The following is a 19,966-nucleotide window of genomic DNA, read 5'->3' as shown; positions in this document are numbered from 1 at the left end:
GAAGAACATTGTGAAGAGTCTCTGCTGATGACAGGAACAGGCAGATGAGCTGAAAACAAAACTAGATCATAATGTGTTTATTGCCGTGTCAGTCAGTGAGTGTCTTATATGACAGTGATTTTCTCTCCGCAATTATAAAAGATTATTACACATATGGAGAAATATCGAAGAAGAAAATGCTTAATTGAAAGGATTTGGTCATGTTATTAATCAATAATCAAAATAATTGAAATATTAAGATATTATTAATTTATAGATAAATAAAACAGGTGAAACAAACATTTAATTCACCATAGATAGTGAGACTGAAACTCTTGCTCACACTGTTGGACTGTAGTTTATAGAGTCCAGTGTGTTCAGTTGTGATGTTTGTGATGATCAGAGATCCAGTTTGATGATCCAGCTTCAGTCTGTGTCTGAATCTCTCATCAAGAACATCATCATATACAGTGATGCTGCCGGCCATTATAATGATTCGAGCTATTAAAGTGTTTTCAGCTCCAAACCTCCACTGAATCAGATACTCATCCATTATTTCAGTAAAACCAGAGCCTAGAGTGACTGAATCTCCCTCCAGCACTGACACTGACTCCACTGCATCTGTATCAGCAAACACACCTGAAGAACACAGTCACAGATTTGCTGATGTACTTTTATAGACTATTCCGCACAGAACGAAACTGAACTGCAGCCCAGTTCAATCTTTAGAGCCTTAATTTCTGTTAACGTGTGCCAAAAACATTATGCGTGTAAAACAGGCACAGACATCAGTAACTGCGTCTGTCATCAGTCCCTCTTCAGATAAATCAGTAATCATTTCATGCCATTATTTACAAGGTGGTAAAGCCATGAATTATTTGATATAAAACAGATTCGCTGTTATTGCACCTGCCCTATTTTTCTCTTCTGGATAAAATTAGATCTCACAAATATTTAGTTTAAGCATATTTTATCTTGGAAATCATCTGGCTGTTTAAAAAAGTGCTTTATGGCTCTGTATTAAATCTCTGTAAATACAACCTATCAGATTAAAACTAAAGCAAGAAGTTAAAATAAATATGATTATAACTTACCAACCAAGCTCCACAAACAGAACAAAACAAACATGTGAACCATTTTCAGATTACAGCACTTGAAGTATCTGAACACGTAGCCTATATGAGAGATTGTGAACTCACAGGACAGTGTTAAACTGCAATATAGCTGGTGTTGTGTGTGATTCATCCACCAATAATATCTGAGCACCACCCGCTCACTACACATGTACACGCTCATCTTGCATGCATTGGTTATAGATAATCTGTTCTATATTATTTTTGCAACAATGAATTCCAAATAGGCTATTGTTTGTTTGATATTTTGCTCTTGAAAGTGTAAAATGGTTTTAGGGGGTTAAGATGTTTTCTAATGATGCCACCAGCAGATCACACTCACACAAACCACATGTTTGAATATAGTAATGCAGAAGCTGTTTTTTTTCTTTTCTTCTTTTCTCCTAACAGATCAAACCACAGCTCTGTATACAGCTGGTTTCACTTTGACTCACATATAGTAGCTATTATTAGATATGTCACTAAAGGAGATTCTTGTTTTGTGTGTCTTGTTTGGTATAGGCAGGAATCATCAGGAGCTACTTTATGAAATAACAATTATCCACCCAAGAACAAACAAAAAAAAACAAAAAAACCAAGGCAATGAGGTTGTAGCTATTTGTAACTCTCGATCTTCACGAAAACTTTAAAACAGGCGTTCAATTCATCCTCTTTATGCCTTTCACAATGTGAGAACTCGTTGGCTGCTTGTCATGACCCATGAGTCTCAGGGAAATCCTCTTTATTGGCCTTTTTGACTTGTGACAGCACTGACTTTAAACTTAAATGTATTTTAACGGCGAAGGCTAGAAGGGATACGGCGCTGCTGGGCATGCGCACATCAATACAGCGTAATTTTTGCCACACTGTAGGCCTACAACAATAATGACTATTTTTGGATTATTGTAAGAGATAGGTTTAGGGTTGGGGTAGGTGTAGACGTTAATAAAACACAATCTAATAGGTAGAAAATTGCATAGAGCCTGGTGATGCATCCGCTCATCATTTCCGTTAAAGTAACGCATTCTCACGCCTTATGTTTTGAAGAACACCAAATGAATTTACATCACATTACAACACATTTACATTTTTAAATTGCACTTGAAATGGATTAACAGGCCTACAAGAAATCATGGATTTAATTACAAAAGAATTGATTATGAAACAAATACACAGAACATCTACATAACATCACGTACAGTATTAATTTGGATCCCAGCATATTATATGAAATGAAAGCATTGATTAAAACAGCCAAGCAAGCTTTGGAAAAGAATAAAGAATTAGTTTAGCTGTCTAGCTGCTGTTCTTTCAAAAAGCCACCAGATTGCGCCATTTATTAGTTACATCAATCGCAAACCACTGATGATCAATAATCTCAATTGTCATATCGTTTCTGGTACTAATTAACACATTTGTAGTATTTTGTGTCTGTGGTTCATCAGTCCTGTTCATTTCTTTACCATCTGTGAATCTTTGTTGTCTTCCAAGAGAATGATGTAGTGGTCCCATACAGGGCCGGCCCAGGCTTTGTTGGTGCCCTATACTGATGTAAGTTACATCTGATATTTTCTTTACTGTTTACATTCACTTAAAACAACCGACTGTGCTTACAAGGATACTTGTCAAGACAGCCATTGGTGTTCACCTGCGGTCTGAGAAGGCTATCTGTTTGTGCACTTCAGGTGTGTGAGCGGTGTGCATAGAAACGCTTTATCACAGCGCGTGAGTACCGCACTGAGATGTTTTGGGCTTAAATGGCTTAAAATTACTTTAATGTTTAAATTGACAAGACTTAAAACACGTGAGAATGAAAAACTTTCTCGAGGAAGCAGCACTGCTTGATCGACAGTTTTGGGGGGCTAAGGTGACAGATAGGGGGGCTGAAACCCACCTAAAGAGGGTTTAGAACCACCCCTGATATAGCGTGCGTAATTATACTGAAACTTAAATATATAACCAGTTTACCTGATTCAATGTGATAGCAGAGCCTGTTTCTGAGATAACAACATGCCAATCCGTGGTTGGATTTCCGACACGGCTAATCGTAAATCATAGCGACTGATACTCAATCCAACTCTGCTCTAACTGTTGACTAGCAGTGGGAGTCAGATTGCCCCCTAATGGATGGCTAAAGATTTGCTAACTCATATTCATAAATTCTCAAGGTAATGTCTCTGAATGAACTGAAGCCCCCCACAGGTTGAAAACCCCTAGTCTACTCTACCAGGATCAGGAAACAGTCCTCCATGAAATGCGTTGCACACATCAGAATATTTGAGTTGAAGTGTTCTGGAACAGTGTTGTAAATACAACTTAACCACTGATTTCTAGTCTGTTGGAAGACCAAACAAAGTAGTTTCGCTTTCACAACGAAACACAGCGTCACACACCGTGGGCTAGAGTAAGCGGCGGCCTAGAGTGAGCAGAGGCGGGTGGGCTTGAGAACGGCACGGCCGGCAGATTCGACGAAGGAGCGGCCGGCGGGCTTGCGGCAACCACATGTGATGACCCCGGGCTGGACTCCGCTTCGTCCACGGTGAAAGCCGATCCGGTGATCCACAACGCGAAGTTGATGTATTTCCTCAGTGACCAGCACAGATCTGCTCCAGGCATGACGAAGCGGATATCGTCCTCTTTTGGAAGGCCAAACAAAGTAGTTTGTACTTAAATATTTCACACAGAACAAAACTGCAGCCCAGTTCAATCTTTAAAGCCCTTGATTTCTAAGTCTACACTCTGCTTACTCGTGTAAAACAGGCACAGATATATACACAACAAATTACAGTAGTGTGTGCAGCATCTGTCATCAGTCCCTCTTCAGATTAATCAGTAATCATTTCATTGTCATTGTTTATAAGGTGGTAAAGTCATGAATTATTTGAAATAAAACAGATTCGCTGTTATTGCACCTGCCCTATGTTTTACAATAATCTGTCTTGGAATTATTGTGAAATTATATTTTGGAAATTCTCTGGCTGATTAAAAATTACTCTCTGTAAATACAATCTATTAAATTAAAACTAAAGCAAGAAGTGATGTCTTAAAATGAAAATGATCATAACTTACCAACCAGACGACACAAGCAGAACAAAACAAACATGTGAACCATTTTCAGATAACAGCACTTCAAGTGTGTGAACAGGTATGTGTGACAGATTGTGAACTCACAGGACAGTGTTAAACTGCAATATAGCTGGTGTTGCGTGTGATTCATCCACCAATAATATCTGAGCACCACCCGCTCACTACACATTGTAAATGCATTGCCTGCATTGGTTATAAATATTCAGTTCTATATTATTTTGCAACAATGAATTTAAAATATTTTATTGTTTAATAAATATTTTGCTCTTGAAAGTGTGAAATGGTTTTAGGAGGTTTACTAAGGTGTGTTCAGATCAGCAGATCACACTCACACAAACCACATGTTTGAATATAGTAAGCAGCCCCCTCACCTACCCAACAGATCAAACCACATCTCTGTATGAGCTCAATTGAAGTTGCTCTTTGACTCACAGATCGCAGAAGTAGCTAGAATTAGATGCATCACTCATGGAGATTCTTGCTTTGTACTCACTCTGTTTTGTGTTGTCTCAAGTTAGATATGGCCAAGAACCATCAGGAGCTATTTTATGAAATAACAGTTATCCACTCAAGAACAAAAAAACAAGGCAATGAGGTTGTGTTTATTTGGATGCCAGCACATTCAGGCATTATAGGAAATGAATATAAAATATTAGAATTATAAAACAGCCATTTTAAGGAGAAGAATAAAGAATTATGATGCTCAAAACAACAACAACAACAACAATATTTGAAACAATAAACACTTAATAGGGAAACATCCACATGGATTGTATGGATATTGGACCACAGAACATGTGCTGGATATTTGCAGGAAATATGAAATGGAGAGGAAGGATATGATAACTTTCCAACATTAATATGAACACGGAATGTGGGAGTGAACAAGGAAGGAAATACTTGATCTGCTTTCTAATAAATACAAGATTAAAGACGAGAATATGACATGTTCCTTATTGTACACTGAAAAAAAAACCTGTTCGATTAACATAAAAAAAACTAATTACATCGGTTGCACATATTAAAGTTAGATTTACTCAACATGATTTTTATATGTTAAAGCTACATAATTTATGTTTGTTAAATGAAACAAACTTTATAAAGTGTTACCAAGTATTTTTATGGTTTATGGTTGTGTATTAGTCATGTGCTTGCAGAAGACGCTTGAAATGGAAGGTGAAGGTTGTAGAAAGTGCCTTTGCACCTTATGTCTCTCATTCATTTTGTTAAAATGCATGAGCTCTTTTTTTTCTTGCTAAATTATTCAAGTGAAGGGTTAAGATATATGGCTGTGCTGATGCTTTTAGTCAGTATTCATCATCAGTGAAAGCATGCATTTCATTGCCTCATAATGAACGTTTGTATTGTGTACATTTAGACAATCTGTAGTTTTTAAATAAAATATTTCTAAATGGTCTAAATGTGTTTTTATTCAACTGCCATTCAGGCTAATTCTGAATCTAACGTTTATTCTTATGACACCTTTTCAAATATAGGCTAATTCATAAAGGTTTATCAGTTTGATAGGCAATATTCAGTTTTCAGTTCAATTCTACAGTGATTTATAAGTGTGACAAATTTATTTGTGTTTTTGCGGGGTTGCTTCTGTTACAGTGTGTGTTGTGGTAACCTGGACTGGTCACTTGAGGGCACTCTTCTGTTTTACGTTGTTTGTTAAAACTCCATTTCCCATAGTCCCCTGCTCACTAATCCTGGTCTGATCGGTAACACCTGTTCATCATTATCCCAGCTATATATGTCATGCCTTCTCTGTCTGTCATTTGCGTCTGGATTGTTTTGTCTTCTCAGTTGTGTTTTCTGTGGTCAGGTTGGATTACCTTTTGCAACGTTTTTGTTCTGTTTTGTTCTGTTATTATTTTCAATAAACTGCACATGGAACTTACCCTGTTTCCTCCTGGCATTTTGTGACAGCTTCCTGCACATAATTATAAAACAAAATGAAAACGGCAACATAACAAATTGAGACAAATTAAAACCAGTGTAATATTTTTTTTAAACAATATGTAAAATGGATGGCATTAAAGAATAAAAATATTGTATTAATATTATATTAAAAAAATATATATTAACATGTATTCATTGTTTGGCCACCAGATGGCCGCAATACACCAGATTCTGGAAATTAACCTTTTATGATCCAGTTTAGAGGCGAGCACAGAGTGTTGCTAGGGATGATTTATTATTTATTTAATGCTTAAAATAAGGTATGTGGTGGTGACTCAAGATATTTTCTTTATTATGTCCTCTAGGGATAAGATGTAATATATATATATATATATATACGAAAGAAAATAACTATGCTTTGAATGGGAAAAAGACCCTTTTAGGCCTTCTATGTGCTCTATGTGCTCCATATTTGCTTCGAAACCATACTACTTTTAAGGTCACAAATTGATTTTCCACCCTTATGAAGAGTTGATATTTATCAGGGCTGTAAGGGTCTGTAAAAGTATGCTTTAATCACTACTTGTTTGTAAATGCACAAATATATATATGACATATGCACTGAAATGCATGCAATAATACATCCATAAGAGTTAAGCTCACAGTGCTAATGCTGTTTAGCTGCTGCTCTTTAAAAATCCACCAGATGGCGCCATTAATCAGTTCAATCAATAGCAAACCACTGATGATCGATCAGTAAACTCAACTGTCAGTTCGTCTCTAGTATTAATTAATTTAGTTAGTAGCCTGCTAAACAATGTCATAGATCTTACCATAGATAGCCTATTATTAGAGTGAAAATAATAAAACAAATTCTTTGGGATTATTTAGGATGATAGAAAACAAACTAAAATCTTGAAAGATCATTCAACGCCAACATTCAATTCAGCTCACTGATTCAGATTAATGTTCTCCTGTAGGCTATACTGTGGTAACTGGATGTAACATTATAACAAAAGAAGGTGGTCATTGTCCAGAATTCTGAAGATGCAACCTCAAGAGCTTTTGTGAATAAAAAAAAAAAATTCTTTATATAATAATACTGTGACACTGTTACACTTTACTGTACATGTCTTTATTAACTTGATACTTTTGCAATTACAGAGAGGCCTATAACTGTAACGCTGTTAATTCTCTCTTGTGTGATTCGTAGTTTTCTTACAGATGGAGAAAGACAGAGCACAGCAGTCTGAAAGGATCCCAAAAACATCAGTGAGAAGCTACTTCAATTATTTCCATTGATCTAACACATATTTCTGCTATTCCGAGCCTCTAAAATGAGCTTTTGTTGTGCCATGCTTATTAATGATAAAGCACTTTTGTCTGTTATGGAAATATTAAATCACCTGTTTGGCTATTGTAAGCTTATAATGTTAACTGCGATGTACAGAGTCATACTTTCTGGCTGCTTTGTCGTTAAGCAATAAATGTTAGATAACCAGATTTTATTACTACCAAGTCATTTAAAACAATAGTAGCACTTTATAGTGAGTTTCAATTTGCCATCTTTACTGATGCAAAGCACTTAAAGTTTCTTACTGACTTGTCAGTTGAGATGATGTGTTTTATGCATTTTTCATTTCTCCTTTTGTAAGGACAATTACATGCAATTTAGGGTTAAGCCTAAAATTTGTTTACCAGTTTCCAAGACTTATCCTCGCTAAGAATTATTTGTATCTTATCTTCTTGTGGACTTTATATTGACTTCTGTTGTATAGTGGACTACAAGCAGTGTTGTCAGATTAGGTGGTCGATTTCCAGACCAAAAGCCCCCCCCCCCCCCTTCCCCAAAAAAACAGTCAAAACATTTACTTAATGTGATAGAATATTTAAAGACATATAAAACAACAAAAATAAGTAAATGCATAAAGAAATTTAATAAATAAATAATAAAAAAAATTAATTTGTATTTTTATTTCCTTATATATGTATCATTGCATTTGTCCACACTTACTTTTTCATTATTTCTACTTGTTTATTTCCACATGTACTTATTTTTTTTGTATTTATGTCAACATTTATTTATTTCCACATTTATTTCTACATTTATATTGTTTTATTTACATATTTCTACATCTACACAGTAGAGATGCACAGATTAACTGTTAATATGCTGTTCAAAAACACGAACCAATGATTTTCTTTGACTTAGATATCTGCATGTGACCCTCACCCAAAGGTCATAAAACAAAATGCATTGATTTTGAATTTATATGAAGTGTACAAAACAGCAACTATTTGCTCAAAAGTTGGAGAATTCCTGTTTATTTGTGTGCGTCTTGCTCAAACAAGCTCAGATTTTGTCATTGACAGACCTGCTGCTACATGAGTTTCATCAACAATAAACACAAGCTCTTATCAGTCACATCCGGTTCAGTTACATTAACTGTGATTAATACACTGTGATGGTTTCACACCCTTCCTGTGTCAAATGTGTTATCAGATCTGATCTATTGAAGTTGCGGTTTCTGTTCATGTTCAGCCAAATAACAAAAATCCCAACTGGACTTTTTATCCCGGACAAGAGTGTGTATGTTCACCCTATATACTGTACTATTTACTTTCACCTCAAAGCCAGCTCCCATTCGTGACCTCACCCCTGAACATGTCCCCTCCCTGTACACTACACACTACCTCTTGGACCACCCGTTCCCACCCAATGTCCTGTCCACCCCATTGAGACCATCACTGCTGGTTCCATTACACTCTCAAGACTTACCCATTTCATGGATGCCTCACAGCTCCTTGGCTCCATCCCTGCCTATGACTTCTTCCAGTTCTTCAGCTCCGCCTCTTGACGCTGTGAAGTGGATCCCCTGGCTTTACCTCAGGCCTCCAGGCCCATTATTTCACCTCCGCCCTTTAGGCCTCTGCTTTGGCTCAACTCTCCCTCAGCTTCACCATGGTCCGCCATCAATAAAGGGGTCATGAACTGCCTTTATTAATTATTTTGTACTGTTCTCTGAGGTCCAATTCTAATGCTATCAAGATTTTTACATAAAAAATATCATAATTTAGAAGTAATGGGCTATTTTATGTCCTGTTTTTGACCCCCCTCATCAGAACACTCTGTTTGAATAGGTGCAGTGGATTGTAAATTCGGAAGTAAACGCCCACTGCTATGATTGGCTAACAGTTGTGTATGTTTGACAGCGTACATTCCTCATAGATGGACGCTGCTGTGATTTAGATTAAAACGCATAAACACTTAGTACATTTTAAACGATCTGTAATAATAGACAAAGCAATCGTGACAGCGTAATAAAAACAGTTACACTTGTGTGGTGCGACATCAGGTCCAATTTAGTCAGCACAGCGTCGTCTTTTTGTTTCAATCTTTCTGAAAATCCCACGTTGAATTGTGGCTTGTTTGTAAACGAATCTACGGTAAAATGAAGTGAACAAAGGATCAAGTTCTTAGTGACGCGATCATTAAAAATAAAGTTGATCCACTCTTTCCTAATGTTGAGATCAGAAGGAAGGCAATGCAAAGACTGTTTTTACCACAGCTTGGCACTGTACAGCTTCTTGTTATCTTCGGAGCATCTTTATGGTTTGGTTTCTATGTAGACCTGTGATTGCCTCTCTCGTTATTTACACTATGTGCGTGAATCAGTGGGTGGCAGTGATGTAGAAGCAGGCCTTGGCCATCTTTTGCGGAGGCGGTGCTTATCCACACTATTACATCATAGAGTCCTACATTCCACAAGCTGTCGTTTTAGCAGACTGGCTTCAATATAAGCTGTTTTTAGACTAACAAGAACGTTGTGAGTTCTGAAACTTACAGGATGTTTTTACAGTGACCCCGTATATGTCAAAAGATCAAGGGAATTTTGATTTGTCAGTTCATGACACTTGTAAGGCTCCACCAGGCTCCTTCGTCCCTTGGGCTCCACCCCTTTTGGCTTCATTGTTCTCTTCCTTCCCTCCAGTTCTGCGTCAGTCCTCATTCTCTCTGGTGTCACCCTGTTCTGTTCAGACCCTTTTCTTCGCCTCTATCCCTGAAGCCGGCAGCATTGCCTAGGACTACCATGCATAAGATGCCACGCTGGGCCATTGCCAAAGCCCCCTCTCTCTACCTTTGTATAGTCTGATACGACACAATGTCAGGGATTATGTTATGTTTTATTCAATTTTAGTTGATGTTCCTATGTTTGCATTCAGTTTTCTATAGTCACTAAAGTCTGGAATAAACTACATGACATTTGCTCAGATTTTTGCCTCAGTCTACAGTCTGGAGAAGCTGCGCTGCCAGCCTGTAGATTTGATTTGACAGATTTCATAGAAAATTGGGTCATGTATGATGGTCACAGACTCCAATTTTTTTATCCTTATATGAATCCGTCCAGTTGGAGGAGATCAGACATGTGTGATATTTTAAGCCGATTTTAGAACGCATATTGTTTTCATTTGTCAAGCGTTTTCTAGCAACAAGGCACACGTTTCTGTGTGAGTTTGATGTGATCAGAACAACATTAAAGTCTGATAGTGTATGATCCATAGTTGTTTAGTGCATGATTCCCAGTTTTTATTCTATGGGGAAAAACAGTGTAATTGACAAAGTATAAAATGAATGCCAATACAGATTCAAATGAAATACTGAAGAATATTCACCTGATGGCCACAACTGTACTGGAAACCTTCGATACAGTTCAGAGGAAAGCACTGGTAGGTGCACTCACATATTTTTATCTTAGCAGATTCAAACTATGGAAACTAAGAAATGTCACAATATTTATGGAGTTCTGTTCTGTTTTCAACTTTAACAGTTCTTGTAAGATCTGATGTCATTGACCAGAAGAACAACAGCAGCCGCAGCAGCCACGCCCATCAGAGCAGTGATGACCAATCGGATCACAGCTTCAACAGTATCACAACACTGGACACGGACTTCTGGGGTGTAAAAAAAGAGCAATGATAGTACTGTCATTTCTGGCTTTATTCTCTGTCACAATCGCAAAATTGTATTTAAAAAAACACTAATATTAACATGTTTTTCTGTGGTGTTTGTGATGGTCAGAGATCCGGTTTGATGATCCACCTTCAGTCTGTCTCTGAATCTCCCATCAGCATCATCATATATAGTAACACAGTCGGCCATTACATTGATTTTAACTATTAAAGTGTTTTTAGTTCCAAACCTCCACAGAATCAGATGATCATCACATTATTTCAGTAACATTAATGTTTAGAGTGACTGAATCTCCCTCCGTCACCGACACTGATGTCACTTCATCTGTATCACCAAACACACCTAACAAAACAGATTCACAAATTTAGGGTGTGTGCTGGGATCTCACAAAGAGCTTAAAAAATGTGGAGTCAGAACAGCGGCAGGAATTCTTCCGTTGCACACAAATGAAGATCAAAGGTCACACTATTTTTGGTGAATTTGGGCATTTTGGCCTAGTTTTTAATACAGTTCACCAAAAAATCACACTATTAACAGTAATCAATGTAAACAAGCAGTTTAAAACTATATTGTTATAACAAAATTAGGACTTTACAAAAACAATATTTTAAAATAAAAAAGCAAGAGCAAGAAATTATGTCTTAAAATGATTATGATTATAACTTACCAACCAGATGCCACAAGCAGAACAAAACAAACATATGAACCATTTTCAGATTACAGCACTTTAAATATGTGAACACTTCTGTGACAGACAGCTTGTGAACTATAGGACAGTGTTAAACTGCGATATAGTGTTGCTCGTGATTCCTCAACCAATAATATTTGACCACCACCCATCAATTGCACATGCTCTTCTTGCATGCATTGGTTGTAATTCTCCCATCTTATTCTCACACTGTTCGTAGTAGCAGACCCGATGTTGCATATCACTATCACTATTTTATTTTTTTTGCAGAATGCAGACACTGTTTGTCCAGCAAACAGATCAAACCACAACTCTGTAAAGATGTCAGTAAGAGTTTCACTTTGACTCACAAACTGAGCTGCACAAGCATCAGATGCATTCCAGTGAATAACATTCATGTTTGGTCTGTGGTTCTTCTGTGCTTTGTTATATTATAAATTTTTGTATAACTAAAGGTTCATTCAAATGCTCTGAATTTGCTTTGAAATGTGCTGCTCATTAATTTACCAACATTTTAAATCCACAGGCAGCTTTGTCACCCATGGAACACACTTGCCTTGCTTCCTTTCCTGTTGACTTAGCTCCTTCTTCCAAGAATGCCAGCAAAGGAGAATGGAGGAATCAAGCGAATCGATTTTTGTAAATCAGAATATCCTTGATCACTCAAGTGTCACTTCAGTAGTCCATTCGATGTCAAATGGCATGTCAATCTATTTTAACGATGTCCTGACTACCTTTCTGGGTCTTTAACGTGTCTGTTGTGTTGTTGTCTATGCAGGGTCAGAAAGCTCTCGGATTTCATCAAAAATAACTTAATTTGTGTTCCGAACATGAACAGAGGTCTTACGGGTTTGGAACGACATGAGGGTGAGTAATCAATGACAGAATTCTCATTTTTTGGGAACTATCCCTTTACCGATACTTGCCCGTTTTCCTCTACAATATAAAAAAATGTTTAAAACGTTTAAAAATGAATGTTTCTAATTAGTAACTAGATAAGAACGTATGGTGTGTGCATGTGTGTAGTTCACAATACAGACCAAAACAATTCACCCTGTGCAACCCCTCTAGACATGCCCCTGCGCAGTCATTCTGAAAATGAACTGAATATATTAATAATAATAATAAATGTTGCTTGTGAATGTGGGTGAAGATGCATATATACCTATGCATTAGACACACTCCAAAAACATTACATTGCATTCAAGGTGCACATTTTCAGTTCATGCATTTCCTACATGAATGCATTCACTATATGTTAGATTGACTTTTAGGTAGACGATCTGAAGCCTTTATGCTATCGATCATCAATTGGAAACCGGTGGTTTGTAGCACCAGGAGAATTAATAAAATATATGAACACTATATAAAGTATGTACTGTAAATGCAGCATGCAGCTTCAGTGATAAAGACAAAGCATGTTCACAACAGATGTGGAAACAAGCCTGAATGTGTCAAACACACCCAAACATGTAGTGAAACCACATTCTGTTTAAACAGACCAATAGAAAACCACAGCTCATGCTTTTGTTTTTGTTTTTCTAGTACAGAGAATGAACATGATTCAGTGAATGCAATAGCTGTGTTGAAGTGAAACTTCTGTGGTCTCTTTTATTTTCAATAAATGTTTGATATGAAGAGTAAAAAAACCTGTGTGTATTATTGGATGCCAGAAGCATGTGTCAGTTGTTTGTTGGTAAAGAGTGTATTTTATTTCCTCTCCTGTTGATACAAACCTCACAATCTGACCTTTTTTTTCATGAAAACAGCTTTACAGACTCTATTTCACACAGGCTGAGCATTATGAATGAAGTTATGTATTTATCTCATGACACTAATACTTCCTGTTCTGGTGTGTGTGTATATATACACATATAGAGACGCTGCCTCAAAAAGAAGACTTCATTAGAAATAATTTAAAAAATTTCATGTAAGAGGAGCCCATTTTAACTACAAAAAAAGGAAGCTTTTATGTTTATTATTGGCCCTTTGACGCTTATCAGGTGTGCAGAAAAATGGCATTCAAAGTAAAAAAAACGCTACTTTGACAAAATGTGCAGTTACTGCACTTTGCTTTTGGGTGGCAGCAGGCTACTACTTTATACTTAAAATGACTCTCGGACATTGACAGACAAAAACAAGTTATGATCTTACGAATAGCCTTAGCTTCTTAGAAATAATTGCCTGATTTTCTTCTTCTTCTTCTTCTTCTTTTTTAATTAAAAAATTTTTTTTTTTACAAAATGTAACTGTAAGCTCTTTATATTTAGAGTGTATCAATGTATACCAAAACTCAACTACTTGATTGCTTCATCGTCTCAAAATATAAACAATATTATCTCCTGGCTCAAATCTGAAAAATATGACTGAGGCATGAAGACATTAAGATAATATCAACAATAATATTGTGATTTTCTGTTAAGCTGCTTTGAAGCAATGTGTATTGTTAACAAAAATTTTTTTTTTAAACTGTATAATTAAATCTGACTTGACTCAAATTTGCATATTTCATCACACAACACTGTTTTATCTGAGTGAAATGTTTATCTATTAGATTCAGTATTTCACATTTAAGTCTGTTTAGTTAAAGCTAAATTCAGTCTGAAAGTTTCATATTAGCAGAAATGGAAAAAAAAGTCCTTCAACCACACGCTAATGACGCCTTAGCAGTGTCTGTGTCAAATGTCAACCACAAACATCTAGCAAGAAGTTCAAATGGAACCTATTTGTCCACCAGCAGATCTGCACAGATGTAAATAAATTAGCCTCTATTTATGGAATGAGGATGCAAAATGTTTCTTGTTGTTTTGGGGATTTGTTTAAAAGCAAAACATTCTTTAAGAGGCTATAAGAGTCAAAAAATGAAAATGTTGCAGTGGTCCACAAGATTTAAATAATGTGTTAAAAGTCCTTATATTACATGGCACATTCTTTAAGAGAGAATTTCATTAGTCCACCACTGAATATCGCACTTCAACAATCCCAAAGCTCAATAAACACGTTTTAAACAGCTCAGATGGAACTACTGACTCTGAGGTTGTCGCAGGAACCAAAGCGGGTCTGGTACATGTTTGATCATCTTCTCTTGGCGATAGGTGCATATTCCACATGATCATCCTCTTTAACATCCTGTAAAAAACACAAGATAGCAATTTCAATTAAATAATGAAGAATTCATTCAATCTTATGTACAGTATGTCCGTGACATAATTTTTGTCTGTTACTAAAAGCATTGTAAGAGTCACAAAAGCATGTACAGTATGTGAAACTCTGAAGATTTGGACTTTTGATGTCATAGGAAATACTTCATGAGTGAGCACTGGAAATATGAACTAATGCAGATCTGTTACGCTTTAGGTACACGGTAGAAGTGTTGTGAGTATTATGACATATGAGTCACTGTTTCACTCGCTGAATACTGATCTTGTGACTTTTAAACATATTTAATATGGTGCTGTTTCGTGCTTTTGTTTCTGTCACACAAAAGCGCACACACTGTTGAAATGATACACTGATACCCAACATAAATTAGCAATGAGCTATCTTACCAGTTTCTGTGGTTTTCTTTTGTAGAACGTAGGCTCAATGTAAGTGATCTCGTCTTCGTTAGTCTCAACTGTTTCAACAACAATAATAATAATTGATTAAAACAACATAGCATTTCTGTGTTTTTCAGTGTGTTTTAATGAAGCATCTGTAAGAAGATGATTAAATAGTGCAGCCCGTTGTCACTATATATATATATATATATATATAATCATAATTGCTATTGAAAGTATTTTAACTAATTTGGCCTCATTGATCTGAGTTTATGCGCCTCAGTTTTTGGGTGAAAAAAAAGTGTTATTTTTGGATAATTTTGGCAATGTTCACTTAAAACCTGAGGTCCATAAGCTCAGCTCAATAAGGCCTATGATCAATCATTTCCAAAAAGAAACTTAAAACCTGTGATAATTGAAAACAAAAAAACAAAAAAACAAAGTTGATAAAAAAGATTGAATCCAATATTTGGTAATAATATAGCAAAACTAGAAATTTATAACAAAGTTTTTTTGTAGGCTGGTCATTTTTTTAGACTGGGGAAGTAGAAAAAGTTTTGGGAACAAAATCCCCAAAAAGTACAAAAATTGTCCAATGTTTGGGAAAGTTGTTATATCCTGTGCGAGCAAAGTCAGTATGTTTTAGTCCAATGTGATCATTTGAATTAGCATTTTCACGAAAAAGAAATCCTCTGGGTCAAAATTGCCGCAACACAACTTGAGGGTTAAAAGGAACTACACTATTATTTGTTATAACACTTAATCATTTAACAAATTTATTAGCCATTAATAGATTTAACACTTGCCTTCTTTATCAGTTTTTCTACATTTCCTGCAAATACAAGAGATCCCGACTGCAGCAACAATCAGCAGCGATCCAGCAGCAACAGCAGCAGCAGCAGCAGAGATCGGCACGGTTTTAGATGCTGAGTCTTTAACAATACAGAGAGAGACAGTCATCAGTGTGTTCAACTGATAAGTGAACATCAGAGTTAGTAGTATTTTGCTGCCTTACATTTTAATTAATTTTCAAAGTTTTTAGTTTATTCCAATTTCTACTGTGGCTTACAGTAAAATTACATTGAATGTGTTTTCATTTCAAGCTGAAAGGCAGCAAAGGGTGGTGATGTTCTATAGCTAGGCTTATAAATATGCACATATGTATATAATTAATCCAAACGATAGAGATGTTTGTTGAATTTTAAAAAATTAAAGAAAGAAAAAGCATAGCTCAAGAATTGGCAAGACATGTTGAACATGTCTTTTATCAATGAAACCAGCTCCAGTCATTATAATCAACTAAAAACATAAACATACACATAGTAAATAAACACATCAGCGCTGCTATACCTGCACATGTGTGACAGAGTTGAGTGATGTCCAGATGTTGAGTCTGGTTGCTGATGGGATTGTTGAGCACACAGCTGTAGGTGTTTTTATCCTGATATTCCACCTCCAGAGGTAGAGAGAGACTGATGCTGAGATCAGACACACTGATGCTGGACAATAAACTGTTTCCTTTGTACCAGGAGAGAGTCACATGACCCACATTCACCACTGAACACACCAGTGAACAATATGATGAAGATGATGATGATGATGAAGAACATTGTGAAGAGTCTCTGCTGATGACAGGAACAGGCAGACGAGCTGAGAAATATTAGAAACATCGGAGTAAATCATGCTGTTTCTTATGGTGTTAAGTAAGATTCTGTGATGTTGTTCAGTGAGTGTTTGTGATTTCAGATATATATTTTTTTATTACATGGTCTGAGATGCCAACCTTGGAATAATTAATCAAAAGAAAACTCTTTAATATGTTTAAAATTAAAGTAAAAATGAATGTGTATCTCAAATGTTGTCATTTTTAAGACTGAAAAGGCTGTATATACTGATATTTACAGTAACTCACCATAGACAGTGAGACTGAAGCTCTTGCTCACACTGTTGGTCTGTAGTTGATAGAGTCCAGCATGTTTTGTTGTGATGTTTGTGATGATCAGAGATCCAGTTTGATTGTCCAGCTTCAGTCTGTCTCTGAATCTCCCATCAAAATCATCATCATATACAGTCATGCTGCTGACCATTACATTAATTTCAGCTATTAAAGTGTTTTCAGTTCCAAACTTCCACCGAATCAGATCATCATCCTTCATTTCAGAGAAACTAGAGTTTAGAGTGACTGAATCTCCCTCCAGCACTGACACCGACTCCACTGCAGGAACACCAAATTTACCTGAAGAAAAAAAGCAAGATTTGTCAGAGATTAAAAGGTAAACAAATTTGTGGCGATTAAGTAGTTTGTATATTTACATAAAAACACGTGTCCTTTGCAATAAGAGATTCTGATTCCACACAAATACTCAACAATAAAATAATTTATGGGCAAAAAAGTTACTTTGAGAATGTAAAACTCTCATTACTTTACATATTTAATGGGATATTCACATGAATCCATTTTTATGGACTTGTCCTTAATTTGATTTCCTTTGATGATATACCTAAATCCAATAATGTCCCTGCTCGATTTCAGAATATCTTTTTTAATGGATAGCAAATGCAAATCTATCTTATTATAATATAAAGCAAAGCTTGAACTAAATCAGCAAAAACATTAAATTAAAAAGCATAAAACATACATTTCCAACTTACCTTCCAGTTGCAACAAGCACAAGCAGAACAAAAGGACAACATGAACCATTTTCTTTGAGCATGCCGACATTATAATGAAAATCTCTAGAAGCAGGCTGTTTAGACAGAAGTGTGATATAAGTGTGTGTGTGTGTGTGGATCCTCCCCCAACAGGATTCGACCACCCTTCACTGACCACACACTAGGGTTTCACTTAAATTACAGCTAATACAGCATTTATTAAGACTCAGTGGCATAACACATTCTCCAACCCAGGCAGATGGTATATAATTATTGCAGTTTGTTATTTCAGCCTGCCATTATTCTTTGAGCCAGTGTCTCTCTGCGTGTATACCTATATATTACAGACCAGAACAAGAAGAATTAGTGTCATGGAATAAATGTATAACTGCACTTATAATGCTCAAGCTGTGTGGAATATGTTAGTGTCCATGGGTGATACGTAAGAATAATATTGTGTACCTTTGACTCTTTTTGGACTATTTCTCAAACATCAGTAAAGCTGTTTTGTTTTGTTTTTTTGTAAAAAGGAAGTCAGAATGTGAGATTCATATTTAAAAGAAAGGAAATGAAGACACTTTTTACCCACAAACTACTGACACACGCATAAACTCGCATCCAATAGTACGCACAGGTTTTCCAGCCATCTGGTCAAACTACATTTCTCTTTAAGTAAATGTGACCACAGAATGTTTCACTTTGACAAACAGAGCTGCTGTGGCATTAGGTGATTCGCGTTCATTCTCTTTGCTAGAAAAAAACAACTTTTTTTTGTGTAGAAAAAAAAACTTTTTTTTTTTCTTGGCCTGTTTCATTTGAGTGTGTGAAAAAAATCTTGTCTGTGTTCGAATGCAACCACAGTGGTGGGCTGAAAATGTTTCTTATTTTGTCTTATTATGTTTTCAGGATTTTACACATTCGGGCCTATTTACAAATCAGTTGTGAACATGTTTTGAACAATTTTCTCATGAAGCTGCACTGATATGCTATATAGCAACTACATAAAAATATATACATATTAATTGAAAATGTGCAGCTTGCTTGTGTTAAAAGTTGCTTCGGACAAATTACGCACGTGCGTAAATGCATCACCCACATTCACAGGATAAAGTGAGGCTACTCCATGAATTGCATCGTGATTCAGTCCATTACAACAGTTTTCTTTCGGCGAGCTTCCCGTGAATCAGACAGCACTTCCGTTGTTATGTTTTAAGTCCACTTTACTATTTCTGGCAGCATGCACAAAGGACAGTTTGAACGAAACGAAACGAAACAAAACGAAACGTAACTTTGCATTGATCACGTGATTTTTGGAGAAACGATGCAATGTGAAACTTAAATTGCGCTGCATACTCAATATGCGCACTTTTGGCTTTGTTTCATACGTAACATCACTAAAAAATGGTCTTCACTGGTTTAGGCTGCTCTCCCTGATTAACTAGATGCACTCCTTTAAAGCAGAAAACAGACCCCTTTGCTGCACACGAGCTAAATCCAGCAAACAAGCTGAGGCTGGTTTAAGATGTTTTTCAGCAGGGCTAACAAGTCCAAAATAGTCACTTAGAATTAGGACAAAATTGCATTGTGGATATCATACTTCATGTTTTGTTGTAATTGTTATGAGTTGACATTATACAAGGCTTTGCCCCGCCTTCGGGAATAAAAGCACACACACACACCTAGATTATATCACAATCATGTAAAGGAACATCGCAACCAATACGTAATACATGTCCTTTATTGTTTCTTCTCCTTTTTCTTTACGTGTTTTTTTCTGTCTTTACACTTAATTACAAAAACAAGTTAAAAGCAACTAGCCTACTTTCTAATCGTTGAAAAGAAGGACATCACGGTTAGAAAAGTAGAAATGCTGTCTTAATTCAATTTGTTTGATTGACTTGGTGCAGAAACATCTATGGAAGTCTTGGTCTTGCTCACTCTGTTTGTTCTTGTCGCTGAAGGTAAGTTTAGTCTAGTCTATACTTGCATTTTCAACCTTTTCTGTTTTGCACGATCGGTTTCATTTCTCATC

At 36.2% G+C, this 19,966-nt stretch overlaps 2 protein-coding genes across 2 annotated transcripts in view; one reads left to right on the top strand and one right to left on the bottom strand.

Moving 5' to 3' along the window:
• LOC107574539 (SLAM family member 9-like) overlaps nucleotides 1–6,122 on the bottom strand; it is a 34,093-nt gene extending 27,971 nt beyond the window's left edge. Inside the window, exons 1-3 of the mRNA XM_016260995.1 lie at nucleotides 6,083–6,122; nucleotides 292–618; nucleotides 6–49 (exon numbers count right to left, since the gene is read on the bottom strand). Of these exons, the coding sequence (XP_016116481.1) occupies nucleotides 6–49; nucleotides 292–618; nucleotides 6,083–6,122 (411 nt within the window). The remainder of the gene's footprint in view (nucleotides 1–5; nucleotides 50–291; nucleotides 619–6,082) is intronic.
• LOC107574545 (uncharacterized) overlaps nucleotides 1–19,966 on the top strand; it is a 77,416-nt gene that overhangs the window by 39,410 nt on the left and 18,040 nt on the right. The window lies entirely within an intron of this gene.

Source organism: Sinocyclocheilus grahami, unplaced genomic scaffold, assembly GCF_001515645.1.
Source record: "Sinocyclocheilus grahami isolate Dianchi unplaced genomic scaffold, SAMN03320097.WGS_v1.1 scaffold2265.1, whole genome shotgun sequence".
Lineage (NCBI taxonomy): Eukaryota > Metazoa > Chordata > Actinopteri > Cypriniformes > Cyprinidae > Sinocyclocheilus > Sinocyclocheilus grahami.
This window is presented reverse-complemented; position numbering and strand designations above follow the sequence as displayed.